The sequence below is a fragment of the Cetorhinus maximus genome, chromosome 16, assembly GCF_964194155.1.
Source record: "Cetorhinus maximus chromosome 16, sCetMax3.hap1.1, whole genome shotgun sequence".
NCBI classification, from domain to species: Eukaryota; Metazoa; Chordata; class Chondrichthyes; order Lamniformes; family Cetorhinidae; genus Cetorhinus; species Cetorhinus maximus.
This window is the reverse complement of record NC_135894.1, coordinates 23,365,494-23,378,724: the sequence shown is the minus strand read 5'-3', so window position 1 is coordinate 23,378,724 and position 13,231 is coordinate 23,365,494. Positions and strand designations below refer to the sequence as shown.

The 13,231-nt window shown below is 47.9% G+C and overlaps 1 protein-coding gene across 1 annotated transcript in view; it reads right to left on the bottom strand.

Moving 5' to 3' along the window:
- Positions 1-12,612, bottom strand: part of LOC144692047 (uncharacterized) — a 48,503-nt gene extending 35,891 nt beyond the window's left edge. Inside the window, exons 1-2 of the mRNA XM_078560603.1 lie at positions 12,412-12,612; positions 8,668-8,718 (exon numbers count right to left, since the gene is read on the bottom strand). Coding sequence (XP_078416729.1) covers positions 8,668-8,718; positions 12,412-12,612 — 252 coding nt within the window. The remainder of the gene's footprint in view (positions 1-8,667; positions 8,719-12,411) is intronic.
- Positions 12,613-13,231: the final 619 nt, after the last annotated feature.

The following is a 13,231-nucleotide window of genomic DNA, read 5'->3' as shown; positions in this document are numbered from 1 at the left end:
GTAAAGAACATGGATGGACAGTCTATCACCAGAAATTGAGACAGAGAGGTCAAGGAAGGGAAGGAAAGTGTCAGTGATGGACCATGTGAAAATGGTGGAGGGGTGGAAATTAGAAGCAAAATTGGTAAATTTTTCCAGGTCCAGGCAAGAGAATGAAGCAGCACCAAAACAGTCGTTGAAGTACCGAAAGAAGAGTTGTGAGAGAAGGCCTGAGTAGGACTGGAACAAGGAATGTTCCACATACTCCATAAAAAGACAGGCATAACTGGGGCCCATGCGGGTACCCATAGCCACACCTTCTATTTGGAGGAAGTGAGAGGAGTTTAAGGAGAAATTGTTCAGTGAGAGAACAAGTTCAGCCCGACGGAGGAGAGTGGTGGTGGATGGGGATTGTTCAGGCCTCTGTTCAAGGAAGAAGCGGAGAGACCTCAGACCATCCTGGTGGGGGATGGAGATGTAGAGGGATTGGATGTCCATGGTGAAGAGGAGGTGGTTGGGGCCAGAGAACTGGAAATTGTTGATATGATGTAGGGTATCAGAGGAATCACGGGATGTAGGTGGGAAGAGACTGGACAAGGGGAGAGAGAATTGAGTCAAGATAGGAAGAAATGAGTTCCGTGGGGCAGGAACAGGCTGACACGATCGGTCTGCCAGGACAGTCCTGTTTGTGGATTTTGGGGAGGAGGTAGAAGCGGGCTGTCCGAGTTTGGGAGACTATGAGGTTGGAAGCTTTGGAGGGAAGATCTCCAGAGGAGATGAGGTCAGTGACAGTCCTGGAAACAATGGCTTGATGTTCGGTGGTGGAGTCATGGTCCAGGGGGAGGTAGGAGGAAGTGTCTGAGAGTTGGCGCTCAGCCTCTGCGAGGTAGAGGTCAGTATGCCAGACAACAACGTACCTCGTTTCAGATTTCCAGCATCCACAGTATTTTTCCTTTATCTTGGTACCTTTCTTGTTGGTGAACCCATTCTGCTCGATCTGCTTGTTCATTGAATGTACTGCACAATTATTTGAAAAGGATCATCATCCTTCTGTCTCTATATAAATGCAACATTTTCCTGTTGAAGTACAAGTGTGTTGCGTAGAACAAGTTCGTAGAGCCTTTTTCCAATAAAACTGTCAGATTAACTCCACATAATCAGTTCTGCATGCTCCACAGAAACTAAAACTCAAGCTCTCACATTTTTAAGTGTTTTGGAGTTGTGATTTAGGAATTCAAGTAATTCTGGCCTTCAAACTAAAAAACAAAAATGTATTTATTCTGCATGGATGTTCAAGTTCTGTGCACCATTGAGATTCACCTTTCACCCCATTATTAAGCCTGCTGACGGGTTTCAGGAAAGGGTATGTTTGCTCTCTGGTTGGAATCACCTCTTTCCTTGTGGATGGGGGAAGAGTTTCTGCTTTGGGTGCAATTGGGAAATTGCGTGCAAGATGCACTGGTGAGTTTACACTTCAACTTTCCACTAAAATTGATTTGCATCATCACAAATCTTCTATGAACTACAGCAACCTGGCAGTGCAATAGAATGTAATTGTTTCACTATCCCTTTCCATTATAAGGTAGGTGAGTTTGGGATTAATTCACTTCTGTTTACGATAACCTAATCATTTGCCCTGGTTTAGCCGATTCTGTCCGGATTGTACTGATATAACTAGTGAAGCAAGTGGAAACTCAAGCCCGAGATCTTGTTTTTGACTGGTCAGATAGATTGTTCTATTGAGAAATCCAACACTGCAAATCCATTTGTTGCCTGAAACATAGGATTATGTTGCACAGACATCAGTTTTCAACAACCAGTCGGTTCCAGGCTTCTGGTTGCCCCTCCTAGGGTGCAAGGTGAAGAATTTTGAGAAGCCTCAAACCCTCAATGCTGGAGGGAATGCCAATCAGCCAGTTTGGTTAGTCCGGGGGGGACTGATTCCCAGAAAAGATTGTAAAGCTTCGTGTCTGAGTGGGAACCATGCTCCCCTTTGGGTCAGAGAGTTAACACTCAAGTACATTACTGAGTGAGTACCGCACAATCAGAGGTGCCGTCTTTCGGTTGAGATGGTAAACTGAGGCCCTGCATAGCCTTAGGTGGATCTAAGCTGTCCCCTGGCACCATTTTGAAGAAAAGTTGGGGAGTTGGCCCTGCTGTGCTGGCCAATATTTATCCCTCAATCAACATCATTCAAAATCAGATAAAAGCAAAATACTGCAGATGCTGGAAATCTGAAACAAAAACAGAAAATGCTAGGAAAACTCAGCAGGTCTAACAGCATCTGTGGAGAGAGAAACAGAGCTAATGTTTCAAGTCCGTATGACTCTTTTTCAGACTCGAAACGTTAACTCTGTTTTTCTCTCCACAGATGCTATTAGACCTGCTGAGTTTTTCCATCATTTTCCGTTTCTGTTTCATTCAAAACCAGATTACCTGGCCATTACGCTTTTACCTGGCCATTAGCTTGCTTTGGGGAAATTGGTTTCTGAGTTTCCTACACACAATTCAAAAAGCACCAAGATAAAAGCAAAAAACTGCGGATGCTGGAAATCCAAAACAAAAATAAAAATACCTGGAAAAACTCAGCAGGTCTGGCAGCATCTACGGAGAGGAACACAGTTAACGTTTCGAGTCCATATGACTCTTCAGCAGAACTAAGTAAAAATAGAAAAGAGGTGGAATATAAGCTGGTTTAAGGTGGGGGGGGGATGGGACAGGTAGAGCTGAATAGAGGGCCAGTGATAGGTGGAGATAGACAAAAGATGTCATAGACAAAAGTACAAAGAGGTGTTGAAGGTGGTGATATTCTCTAAGGAATGTGTTAATTAAGGGTAGAAAGCAGGACGAGCAAGGTACAGATAGCCCTAGTGGGGGTGGGGTGGGGGGAAGGGTTCGAAATAGGCTAAAAGGTAGAGATAAAACAATGGATGGAAATACATTTAAAAATAATGGAAATAGGTGGGAAAAGAAAATCTATATAAATTATTGGGAAAAAAAGGGGGGGATCGGAAAGGGGGTCTGCAAGCATGACCCAGACCTCCCTGTCGCTTGCCATTTCAACACTCCACCCTGCTCTCATGCCCACATGTCCGTCCTTGGCTTGCTGCATTGTTCCAGTGAAGCTCAACGCAAACTGGAGGAACAGCACCTCATCTTCCGACTAGGCACTTTACAGCCTTCCGGTCTGAATATTGAGTTCAACAATTTTAGATCATGAACTCTCTCCTCCATCCCCACCCCCTTTCCGATCCCTTTTTTCCCCCCAATAATTTATATAGATTTTTCTTTTCCCACCTATTTCCATTATTTTTAAATGTATTTCCATCCATTGTTTTATCTCTACCTTTTAGCCTATTTCGAACCCTTCCCCCCACCCCACCCCCACTAGGGCTATCTGTACCTCACTTATCACCCCACCAGCCTCCGCATTCAAAGGATCATCCTCCGCCATTTCCGCCAACTCCAGCATGATGCCACCACCAAACACATCTTCCCTTCACCCCCCTTGACGGCATTCTGTAGGGATCGTTCCCTCCGGGACACCCTGGTCCACTCCTCCATCACCCCCTACTCCTCAACCCCCACTTATAGCACCTCCCCATGCCCACGCAGAAGATGCAACACCTGCCCCTTCACTTCCTCTCTCCTCACCGTCCAAGGGCCCAAACACTCCTTTCAAGTGAAGCAGCATTTCACTTGCATTTCCCCTAACTTAGTCTACTACATTCGTTGCTCCCAATGCGGTCTCCTCTACATTGGAGAGACCAAACGCAAACTGGGCGACCGTTTTGCGGAACACCTGCGGTCTGTCCGCAAGAAAGACCCAAACCTCCCTGTCGCTTGCCATTTTAACACTCCACCCTGTTCTCTTGCCAACATGTCTGTCCTTGGCTTGCTGCATTGTTCCAGTGAAGCCCAACGCAAACTGGAGGAACAGCACCTCATCTTCCGACTAGGCACTTTACAGCCCTCTGGGCTGAATATTGAATTCAACAACTTTAGATCTTAAACTCCCCCTCCCCCCATCCCCACCCCGTTTCTTTTCCCCCCCACCCGCTTTTTTTTTCCAATAATTTATATAGATTCTTCTTTCCCCACCTATTTCCATTATTTTTAAATCTAAAACTAAAACCTTTAGTCTTTCCACCCCACCCCCACTAGAGCTGTACTTTGAATATCCTGTTTTCCATTCTTAATTAGCACTTTTCTCAGACAAAGACCACCACCTTCAACACCTCTTTGACCCTTTTGTCTGTGACATCTTTTGATTATCTGCTCACACCACACCCTCAATGTGTCTCTTCCCCACCCCCCCCCCCCACCCACCTTAAACCAATTTATATTTCTCCCTTGTTGAAACTATGCTGCAGTTCTGCCGAAGGGCCATGAAGGCTCGAAACGTTAACTGATTTCTTCTCCGCCGATGCTGCCAGACTTGCTGAGTTTTTCCAGGTAATTCTGTTTTTGTTTTGGATTTCCAGCATCCGCAGTAGCTTTTAGCTTTTTGTAGCTATCTGTACCTTGCTTGTCCTGCTTTCTACCCTTAATTAGCACATTCCTTAGATAATATCACCACCTTCAACATCTCTTTGTCCTTTTGTCTATGACATCTTTTGGCAATCTCCACCTATCACTGGCCCTCTATCCAGTTCTACCCCCACCCCCCTCCCCCCCCCCCCTCCCCCCCTTAAACCAGCTTATATTTCACCTCTTTTCTATTTTTCCTTAGTTCTGTTGAAGAGTCTTATGGACTCGAAACGTTAACTGTGTTCCTCTCCGTAGATGCTGCCAGACCTGCTGAGTTTTTCCAGGTATTTTTATTTCAAAAAGCATTACATTGACTGCAAAGTGCTTTTGGGCATCCTGAGGCTGTTAAAGGTGTTATCTAAATGCAAGTGTTTCTCTCCTTTCTTTGTAATTGAAACAGCTTTTTCTCAGTGCGATGCCCTGCTCAATGGTCAAAGGTTATGAAATGGAGCAATGTGGCAGGGCTGTCAGCCAAGCTCAGATTGTCCAGCCTTTACTGGAGAGGTAGAGATTTAATTGGTACTTAGTTCCTCCAGGCTATCAAACCAAGCCATATCTTGATAAATGCAGCAAGCGCCAGTTCAAATTGCATAGAATTTACATCACAGAACAGGCCGTTGGCTCCAACTGGTTCCATATCAGTGTTTATTCTCCACATGAGCTTTCTTCACCCCAACATGTGCCACCATGAGATTTTCATGCCTTCAGTCAGCAAATTGATAAACACTCTTGTCAGAGCGCAAATTAGGTTTTCAACTGCTAATCAGATTCATTTGATCAGTAACCAGATAAATTAACAGGATTAAGTCCTCAATTCAACCTCCGTGGTTGGTCACAACACAGGTTTCAGTTTCGTTTTACGAGGATATGCCTTTTCCAAATCAGAATGTAATTTACTACTTAAGCTGTGAACAATAAGGAGCCAATCAAGCAAGGTTGAGTCAAAGAGAAAATGTATTAACCACTAAATCTGAGACAAATAATCAAAACACAACATCAAGCATTCAGCCCTCATGCAGTCATTAGTGCCCACACACGCAAACACACACAAACACGTTCAGAAATGAAGGGAGTTAGAGTCCAATTAAAAGAAAAGTTAAAGCATATACGGTTAAGTGTCCTTTGATTGCCCTTGAGGCATAGATTTTAAATTTTTGCGGCCAATTTGGATTAGCAGATTTATTGGATGCAGTCAGATGAAGATAATGTTGCCATTATTATGAGATCTCAGTTCACTGGTAGGATTCTGGAAGAGTTGGCTTCTCGAGCCGGGTGACATGCTTATTCAAAAAGAGAGAGCGGGACAGTGTGAGCAGCACTCAGCTTGTTTCCTTTGCTGAAGGCTTTGTGGATACTGCCTGTGTGACTTGCAATCTCTCTCTAGTGGCTGGCAACCTTGCCTTGAAATACTTCACCCATTGTGTATTTCCAAGAGGATTTGGGTGGCTCTGTCTGTGGCGGCCATTGTTTCAATATCCAGTACTTGGCATTTTTAATGTGTCTTCCTTGGACAGTTACGTGATTCGATGGGTGTCTGGATCACAGGAAATGTCTCTCCCTTCATGCACCCCTGAGGATGATTTGTTTGATTTTCACCCTCACCTTGGAATATGGCCTTGCATTTAGAAGCAGTTTGCTCTGTCTCAGTTCAGAATGCAAAATGTCCAGTCAGTTGAAAGTTGAAAAATCACATTTTCAAAGATAAAGGGGGCAAAGCCTCGTAACACCAACATTAGTCTTTTCTTCAGAATATCCAAAACAATAAATGCGTTTCTTCTGCGTTAGCCCTTATAAGACTGAACCTTCAAACATAGTCACTGTTTGGTCCTCTATTCCGTAAATCCAGCAAAATGGCTCAATTTTTAAAAATCTCATTCCAGTTTTTAAATCTTTCCATGGCCTTGAAACATCCTCCAACCCTAAAACCCTCTGAGATTTTTGTACCTACAGCACATGGTCAGCAGCGGTTCAAGAAGGCAGCTGACCACTACCTTCTAAAGGGCAATTAGGGATGGGCAATAAATGCTGGCCTAGCCAGCGACATCCAAACCCTGTAAATTATTTTTTTTAAAAATTCCTTCAATTCAGGCCTCTTGTGGACTCTAGATTTTCATACTTTCATCATTGGTCACATATCCTGACATCTCCTCATGTGGCTTGGTGTCAAATTTCATTTGAGAAAGTTCCTGTGAAATGCCTTGGGATGTTTTACTTTGTTCAAGGTACTATATAAACACAGGTAGTCGTTGTTGTCACTGACAAGTCCCAAACCATGGCAGATTCAGATTGACTGGTGCCTGGGAGAGAGAGACTGAGATACACTATCAAAATCCATTCGAGATACATTAGAACTGAGCACATTAAAATTCTACCGCTCCTATCTACATTAGCTGATCAGTCAATAGGATTATTTAAAATTGTGATTTACTTAGAAAAATACAGCCATCAATCAAACATATGCTTGAATAAAATCTGGTGGAAGCAGGAATTTGAACTGAATGGTTTGACTGTCCCAAGGAACAAGTGCAGTGATGCCCTGGGTCTGAGCAGCACCGATCCCTGGGACACTGCACTCAGTACATCTCCCACCACCAATCCCTAGGACGCTGCGCTCAGTACATCTCCCAGCACCGATCCCTAGAACGCTGCGCTCAGTACATCTCCCAGCACCGATCCCTGGGTCATTGTACTCAGTATATCTCCCAGCACTGATCCTTGGGACACTGCACTCAGTACATCTCACAGCACCGATCTCTGGGACACTGCACTCAAATGTTGCCTAACATCTTTCCCTGGGAAATCCCACTGAATTTTTTTTCCCATCATTTATTCTTCGGATGCACCAGGTTGCCCAGCACTGATCCCTGTCCCACTCAACTAAGTAAATCTCTTATGACCGATACAGGGATAACCACACTCAGTACCCCACGCCCTGCACCAGTCCTTGCTACTGCACTGCATTGTGCAGAACAAAGTGCGCACCTCGAAACCTGTCCAGGCACCAGAAATGCATATTTACATACCTCCCAGTCCTGGCAGACAGTCCATCTGTTACATACATTATGTAGTTATGTGCAGCTGACTGAAAGAGACTCAGGGTATCTCTGGTACTATCCTGGAAGGAGCAAGAAGCAAATTGAGGGTGGTGGAGACCTTCACAACGAAGGTAATGCATGGTCACCAGGTCCAGCAGGTTGTCTGTGACTCCTCTTCTTCTGTTCTCTGGCCTGGTGAAAAGCAGTTTCTTAAGTCATAAATGAGGGTTAGTTGGTTCATCACATAATCCCCTCTCACCAACTGACGAATTACCCAAACATGGTCATAGCAAGTTGATTCCAGATCTATGGTTTAGACATGATTAGGTTATGGCTGAAAGAATCCCCGTCTCAACCTGTGTTCATTGCTCAAATTGTTTGCATCTAATGGCTTGTTCCACGCCCACTTAAATACACAGGTGATTGGATGTTTTGGGAATGGTGCATCTCCTGAATGGTTCAGGAGATGGACCATTCACATTCCTCTAAAGTGATTTTCTCTGCTGGGTTCTTCTAGATATTCTAGCTCCATTACAATAGTTTTGTAATTTGCAGGACACAGCTTTGTTAATGTTCAGCCATCTTAGAAGCTGCTGTTTTAAGTCAGCTGTTTTTAAAAATATGCTGCTGTTCAGTCTTTTTAAAACTCAACCAGTGGTTTCAGCACAATAAATAAAGTCATTTTCAATATAAGACATATAACACAGTACAAAAGTACTTCCATTAGACCGTGTCCCAGAGAGAACTGAGGGAGGACATGTCAATACTGAACCTTTATTAACATCAGGCTTTCTGACCTTTAACCACTCTGACAATGTACAGTTCAATCTCATTTCCAGTTGCTGACAAGTTTCTCAATGTGCAGCCGTCATTCATTCCCTGTACAATTGGTAATGACTGTCACAACCGCCACCACCAAACCACCAAACCAACACCCCCCACCACCCCCCCCACCCCTTGATGGGATACACTGATGGCCCAATATCCGACAAAGACAGCAGGTGCCTATCCAACAGGTTGGGGTTGCATTCCCACCCTGACTCCCGCCCCTCTCATACCTTTTAAGAGGTTAATGTCAAAGCATTGGTGCCAGTGAGAATTAGGTGTCAATATTCCGACTTACGTTGAAGGGAAGCAGAATCACAATGCCAGCTTCAGGGATTCGCACTGCTCTCTACAGGTCTGAGGTCAGACTCTGATTCTGGATGGATTTACATGATACAAGAGGGGTTGCTGGAAATCTGAAATAAAAATCAGACAATGTGGAGACAGAAGCAGTGTGCCAGATCTTCTGAGGATTGGCAATCGCTGGCGGATTGCCGTTCTACTCCTTTAATACAACGACAGAGTTCCCCATTTCTGGCCTGGATTTCTGAACTGGACCTCTTCAGGAATGCGGAGCGTACCTGTTCTGGCAGTCCACCTTCATAGTGCAGGATTGCCAGGGGAAACCAAGCACATATCTCCTTTCACAGCACCAACTGCCATATTCCGGTAAGCCATTCACATTGAAAAGCTTTGCAACAGTTAAATAGCTTCTCACTGCGTTAGTGAATAAGTGTGAGTGAGGTGAGTGGGTCGGGTAGCAGGGTTGGTAGGGAGGTAAGGTGGGCAAGGTGCCAGCTGGATTGGGTGGCAGGGTGGGAAGGATGGCAGGGTGGCAATGTGGGTAGGGTGGTAGTTGGCAGGGTGGATAGGGTGGTAGTTGGCAGGGAGGGTAGGGTGGCAATTGGCAGGGAGGGTAGGGTGGCAGTTGGCAGGGTGGATGGTGTGGTAGTTGGCAGGGAGGGTAGGGTAGTAGTTGGCAGGGTGGGTGGTGTGGTAGTTGGCAGGGTGGGTAGGGTGGCAGTTGGCAGGGAGGGGAGGGTGGTAGTTGGCAGGGTGGGTAGGGTGGCAGTTGGCAGGGAGGGGAGGGTGGTAGTTGGCTGGGTGGCAGTTGGCAGGGAGGGTAGGGTGGTAGTTGGCAGGGTGGGTAGGGGGTAGTTGGCAGGGAGGGCAGTTGGCAGGGAGGGTAGGGTGGTAGTTGGCAGGGTGGGTAGGGGGGTAGTTGGCAGGGAGGGTGGGTAGGGTTGTAGTTGGCAGGGTGAGTAGGGGGGTAGTTGGCAGGGAGGGTAGGGTGGTAGTGGGTAGGGTGGCAGTTGGCAGGGAGGGTAGGGTGGCTGTTGGCAGGGAGGGTGGGGCAGTAGTTGGCAGGGTGGCAGTTGGCAGGGAGGGTGGGGTGGCAGTTGGCAGGGAGGGTGGGGTGGCAGTTGGCATGGAGGGTGAGGTGGCAGTTGGCAGGGAGGGTGGGGTGGCAGTTGGCAGGCAGGGTGGGGTGGCAGTTGGCAGGCAGGGTGGGGCAGCAGTTGGCATGGTGGCAGTTGACAGGGTGGGTGGGGTGGCAGTTGACAGGGTGGGTGGGGTGGCAGTTGACAGGGTGGGTGGGTGGGGTGGCAGTTGACAGGGTGGGTGGGGTGGCAGTTGGCAGGGAGGGTGGGGTGGCAGTTGGCAGGGAGGGTGGGGTGGCAGTTGACAGGGTGGGTGCGGTGGCAGTTGGCAGGGATGGTGGAGTGGCAGTTGGCAGGGAGGGTAGGGTGGCAGTTGGCAGGGTGGCAGTTGGCAGGGTGGCAGTTGGCAGGGTGGGTGGGTGGCAGTTGGTAGGGAGGGTGGGGTGGCAGTTGGAAGGGTGGCAGTTGGCAGGGAAGGTGGGGTGGTAGTTGGCAGGGAGGGTGGGGTGGTAGTTGGCAGGGTGGCAAGGGTGGTAGTTGGCAGGGAGGGTAGGGTGGTAGTTGGCAGGGTGGGAAGGGGAGTAGATGGAAGGGTGGGTAGGTTGGTAGTTGGCAGGGAGGGTAGGGTGGTAGTTGGCAGGGAGGGTAGGGTGGTAGTTGGCAGGGTGGGAAGGGGAGTAGATGGAAGGGTGGGTAGGTTGGTAGTTGGCAGGTGGGAAGGGTGGTAGTTGGCAGGGAGGGTAGGGTGGCAGTTGGCAGGGAGGGTAGGGTGGCAGTTGGCAGGGTGGCAGTTGGTGGGGGTAGGGTGGCAGTTGGGGGTAGGGTGGCAGTTGGCAGGGAGGGTAGGGTAGCAGTTGGTGGGGGTAGGGTGGCAGTTGGTGGGGGTAGGGTAGCAGTTGGTGGGGGTAGGGTAGCAGTTGGTGGGGGCAGGGTGGCAGTTGGTGGGGGTAGGGTGGCAGTTGGTGGGGGTAGGGTGGCAGTTGGTGGGGGCAGGGTGGCAGTTGGTGGGGGTAGGGTGGCAGTTGGTGGGGGTAGGGTGGCAGGGAGGGTAGGGTGGCAGTTGGTGGGGGTAGGGTGGCAGTTGGCAGGGAGTAGGGTAGCAGTTGGCAGGGTGGTGAGGTCAGGTCAGGTCGGCGGCAGTTGAAAGGTCAGAGGGAGTCGGAGGGTCGGGGGTCAGAGGTTCGGGTGGGGTCAAGAGGAGTTGGAGGGTCATGGCCGGGTGGAAGGGACGGGGCAGTTGTATAGTTACCCGGGAGTTAGACATTTCCTGGGGAAGTATCGGGGTAAGTATCGGGGTAAGTATCCGGGTAAGTAAATCAATCCCCGACCTCAGCCCTGAGCTGGAGACATTTCCAGGGGGTCCTGGACACAGTGGGAGTGTCCGTCCATCGGAAGGTGAAAGTCCGCAGGCAATTCCCGCCCAGTCCTCGCACTGAGATGTCCGAGAGGGTCCCGGGGGTGCGGGGTAGGGGGGTCGGGGCTCCCGGGGGGTTCCCGGGCCTGAGCTGCTGTTTGAGGCGCTGCCCCGAGCCTCACACACGCTGCTCACAGCGGCTCAGCCGGGGAGTTTGCTGTGGGCCCCCTCCCCCCCCCCCCCCAGCCACACCCCCACCCCCCAGCCACACCCCCACCCGGTGAATCATAATCTAAAGGCAAAACAAGACATTTTTCAAACTGGTCTAAACCAGGGACACCCGAGTGTTGCCCGCATTTGATGGGGTCTTTTTTTAAACACGAGCCGAGTTTGTGGGATGAAAGTTTCAATTTCCCCCCGGATCCCTGAGAGTAAATTCAGTCAGTGCAGCAATGCGGATGTGGTCCGCCTGTCACACACAAACACATCAACTCATTGGGGGAACTCTGCTGCCAGTCATCTGTCCGTTTTCATGTTTAACTTCTCCCCACCTCAGCAATGCTGATTCCGCTCGGGTCCTGACAACATTGGGAGAGAGAGAGAGGCGGGCGCTGGGGCGGACAGGCACAGTAACACATACACTGAGGGGGCAGTGCATGCGACCCCCCGCCCTGCCGCAAGCACACACCTCAGCTCAGCTCGCCTCGCTGTCAGGGGAGCTTTGACGCGTGCACTGGTCCAGATGCGGCGAGCGCAGCAGGAAAAACGTTAGCGTCGGGTGAACCTACCCGGAAACAACCGTTTAACGCCTAGTCTCAGTTGCAAAAATCCAGCAAAATACACTTCGCGCTGCATTTTTCCTTTCGGCTCTGCTCATTCTGTTCAAACGTAAGTATGTCGATTGCTCCTTATAAGTACAAGGCGTTAGAATGGGGCCTCTTGTCTGATAATTTTAGATTATCAATATCATGTTGGATATTTTTTAAAATATTAGATTTTGGTGGCTTGGTAGGTACAGAACTTGAGTATTGCTGAAAGTTTTTCATCTTTCACTCATCAGGACGGATGCAAGAATAGCAAATCTGCTGATTCTATCCTGAAGAGTGCAAGAGGGAAAGCTTCCGCTACATTCCTCTTATTAGATTTTTCTTGAGGAACAAATATTCGGTTCCCTTGGGTGTATTAATTAGAATAATTGAATCATGGAAGTTTAATTTGGTTAAGGCGTGCAGGGACAGATCATACTTACATTATTATTATATTTGTAAGTCCTGCTGTAACACTAAAGACATTTGAGGGCCCACACCATGAAGGCCAGTTCAGCTGTCAGGTTGTCCCAGCTCCGGTGTTCAATCTGCCCTACTGCAGAAATTGTCAAGAAGATGAGTGAGTCTTGTTGATACAGCATGTAGCCCGTTTCATCCAGCTGCCCCAGGGAACACCCACAGAGCTTATTAATGTTAGGCTGGCCCAGGGTAATGAATCGTTGGAATTCCAGAGGAAGCATGCATTAACTTGTATGATCTAAAGAGTGTGGCCATATACAATCTGTGCAACGAGTAGCGCAAATCTTTTTTATTTATGTACATCATTGCTGAACAATACATGAATTGCAAACTGAATGCAGGTAATTAATCAAGCACATCATACATACAAATTAAGAGCAGGAGTAGGCCATTTCAGCCCCACAAGACTGCTCTGCCATTTGATAAGACCGTGGTTGATCTAGTTGTGGCCTCAACTCTCCTTTCTACCCTCGATAACTTTTGACCCCCTTTTCGATCAAGAATCTATCCAACTCAGCCTTAAAAATATTCAAACACCTCCAGTGCTCACTGGGAAAGAGAATTCCACAGACTCACAACCCTCAGAGAAGAAATGATTTCTTCATCTCCATTTTAAATGGGAAACCCTTTATTTTTAAATAGTGTCCCGTAACACTTTTTCTAGTCTCTCCCACAAGGAGAAACATCCACCTTATCAAGTCCCCCCAGAATCTTTGTGGCAGACCCACTGTCATTGAAATTGCAAGATGATATTTAAATTTCAGAATGTGTTAAAATTAATCTTTCAGATGAAAGGGAATTTCACACCATTGTATCGAGGCAAAAAGACTTGTAAATTGT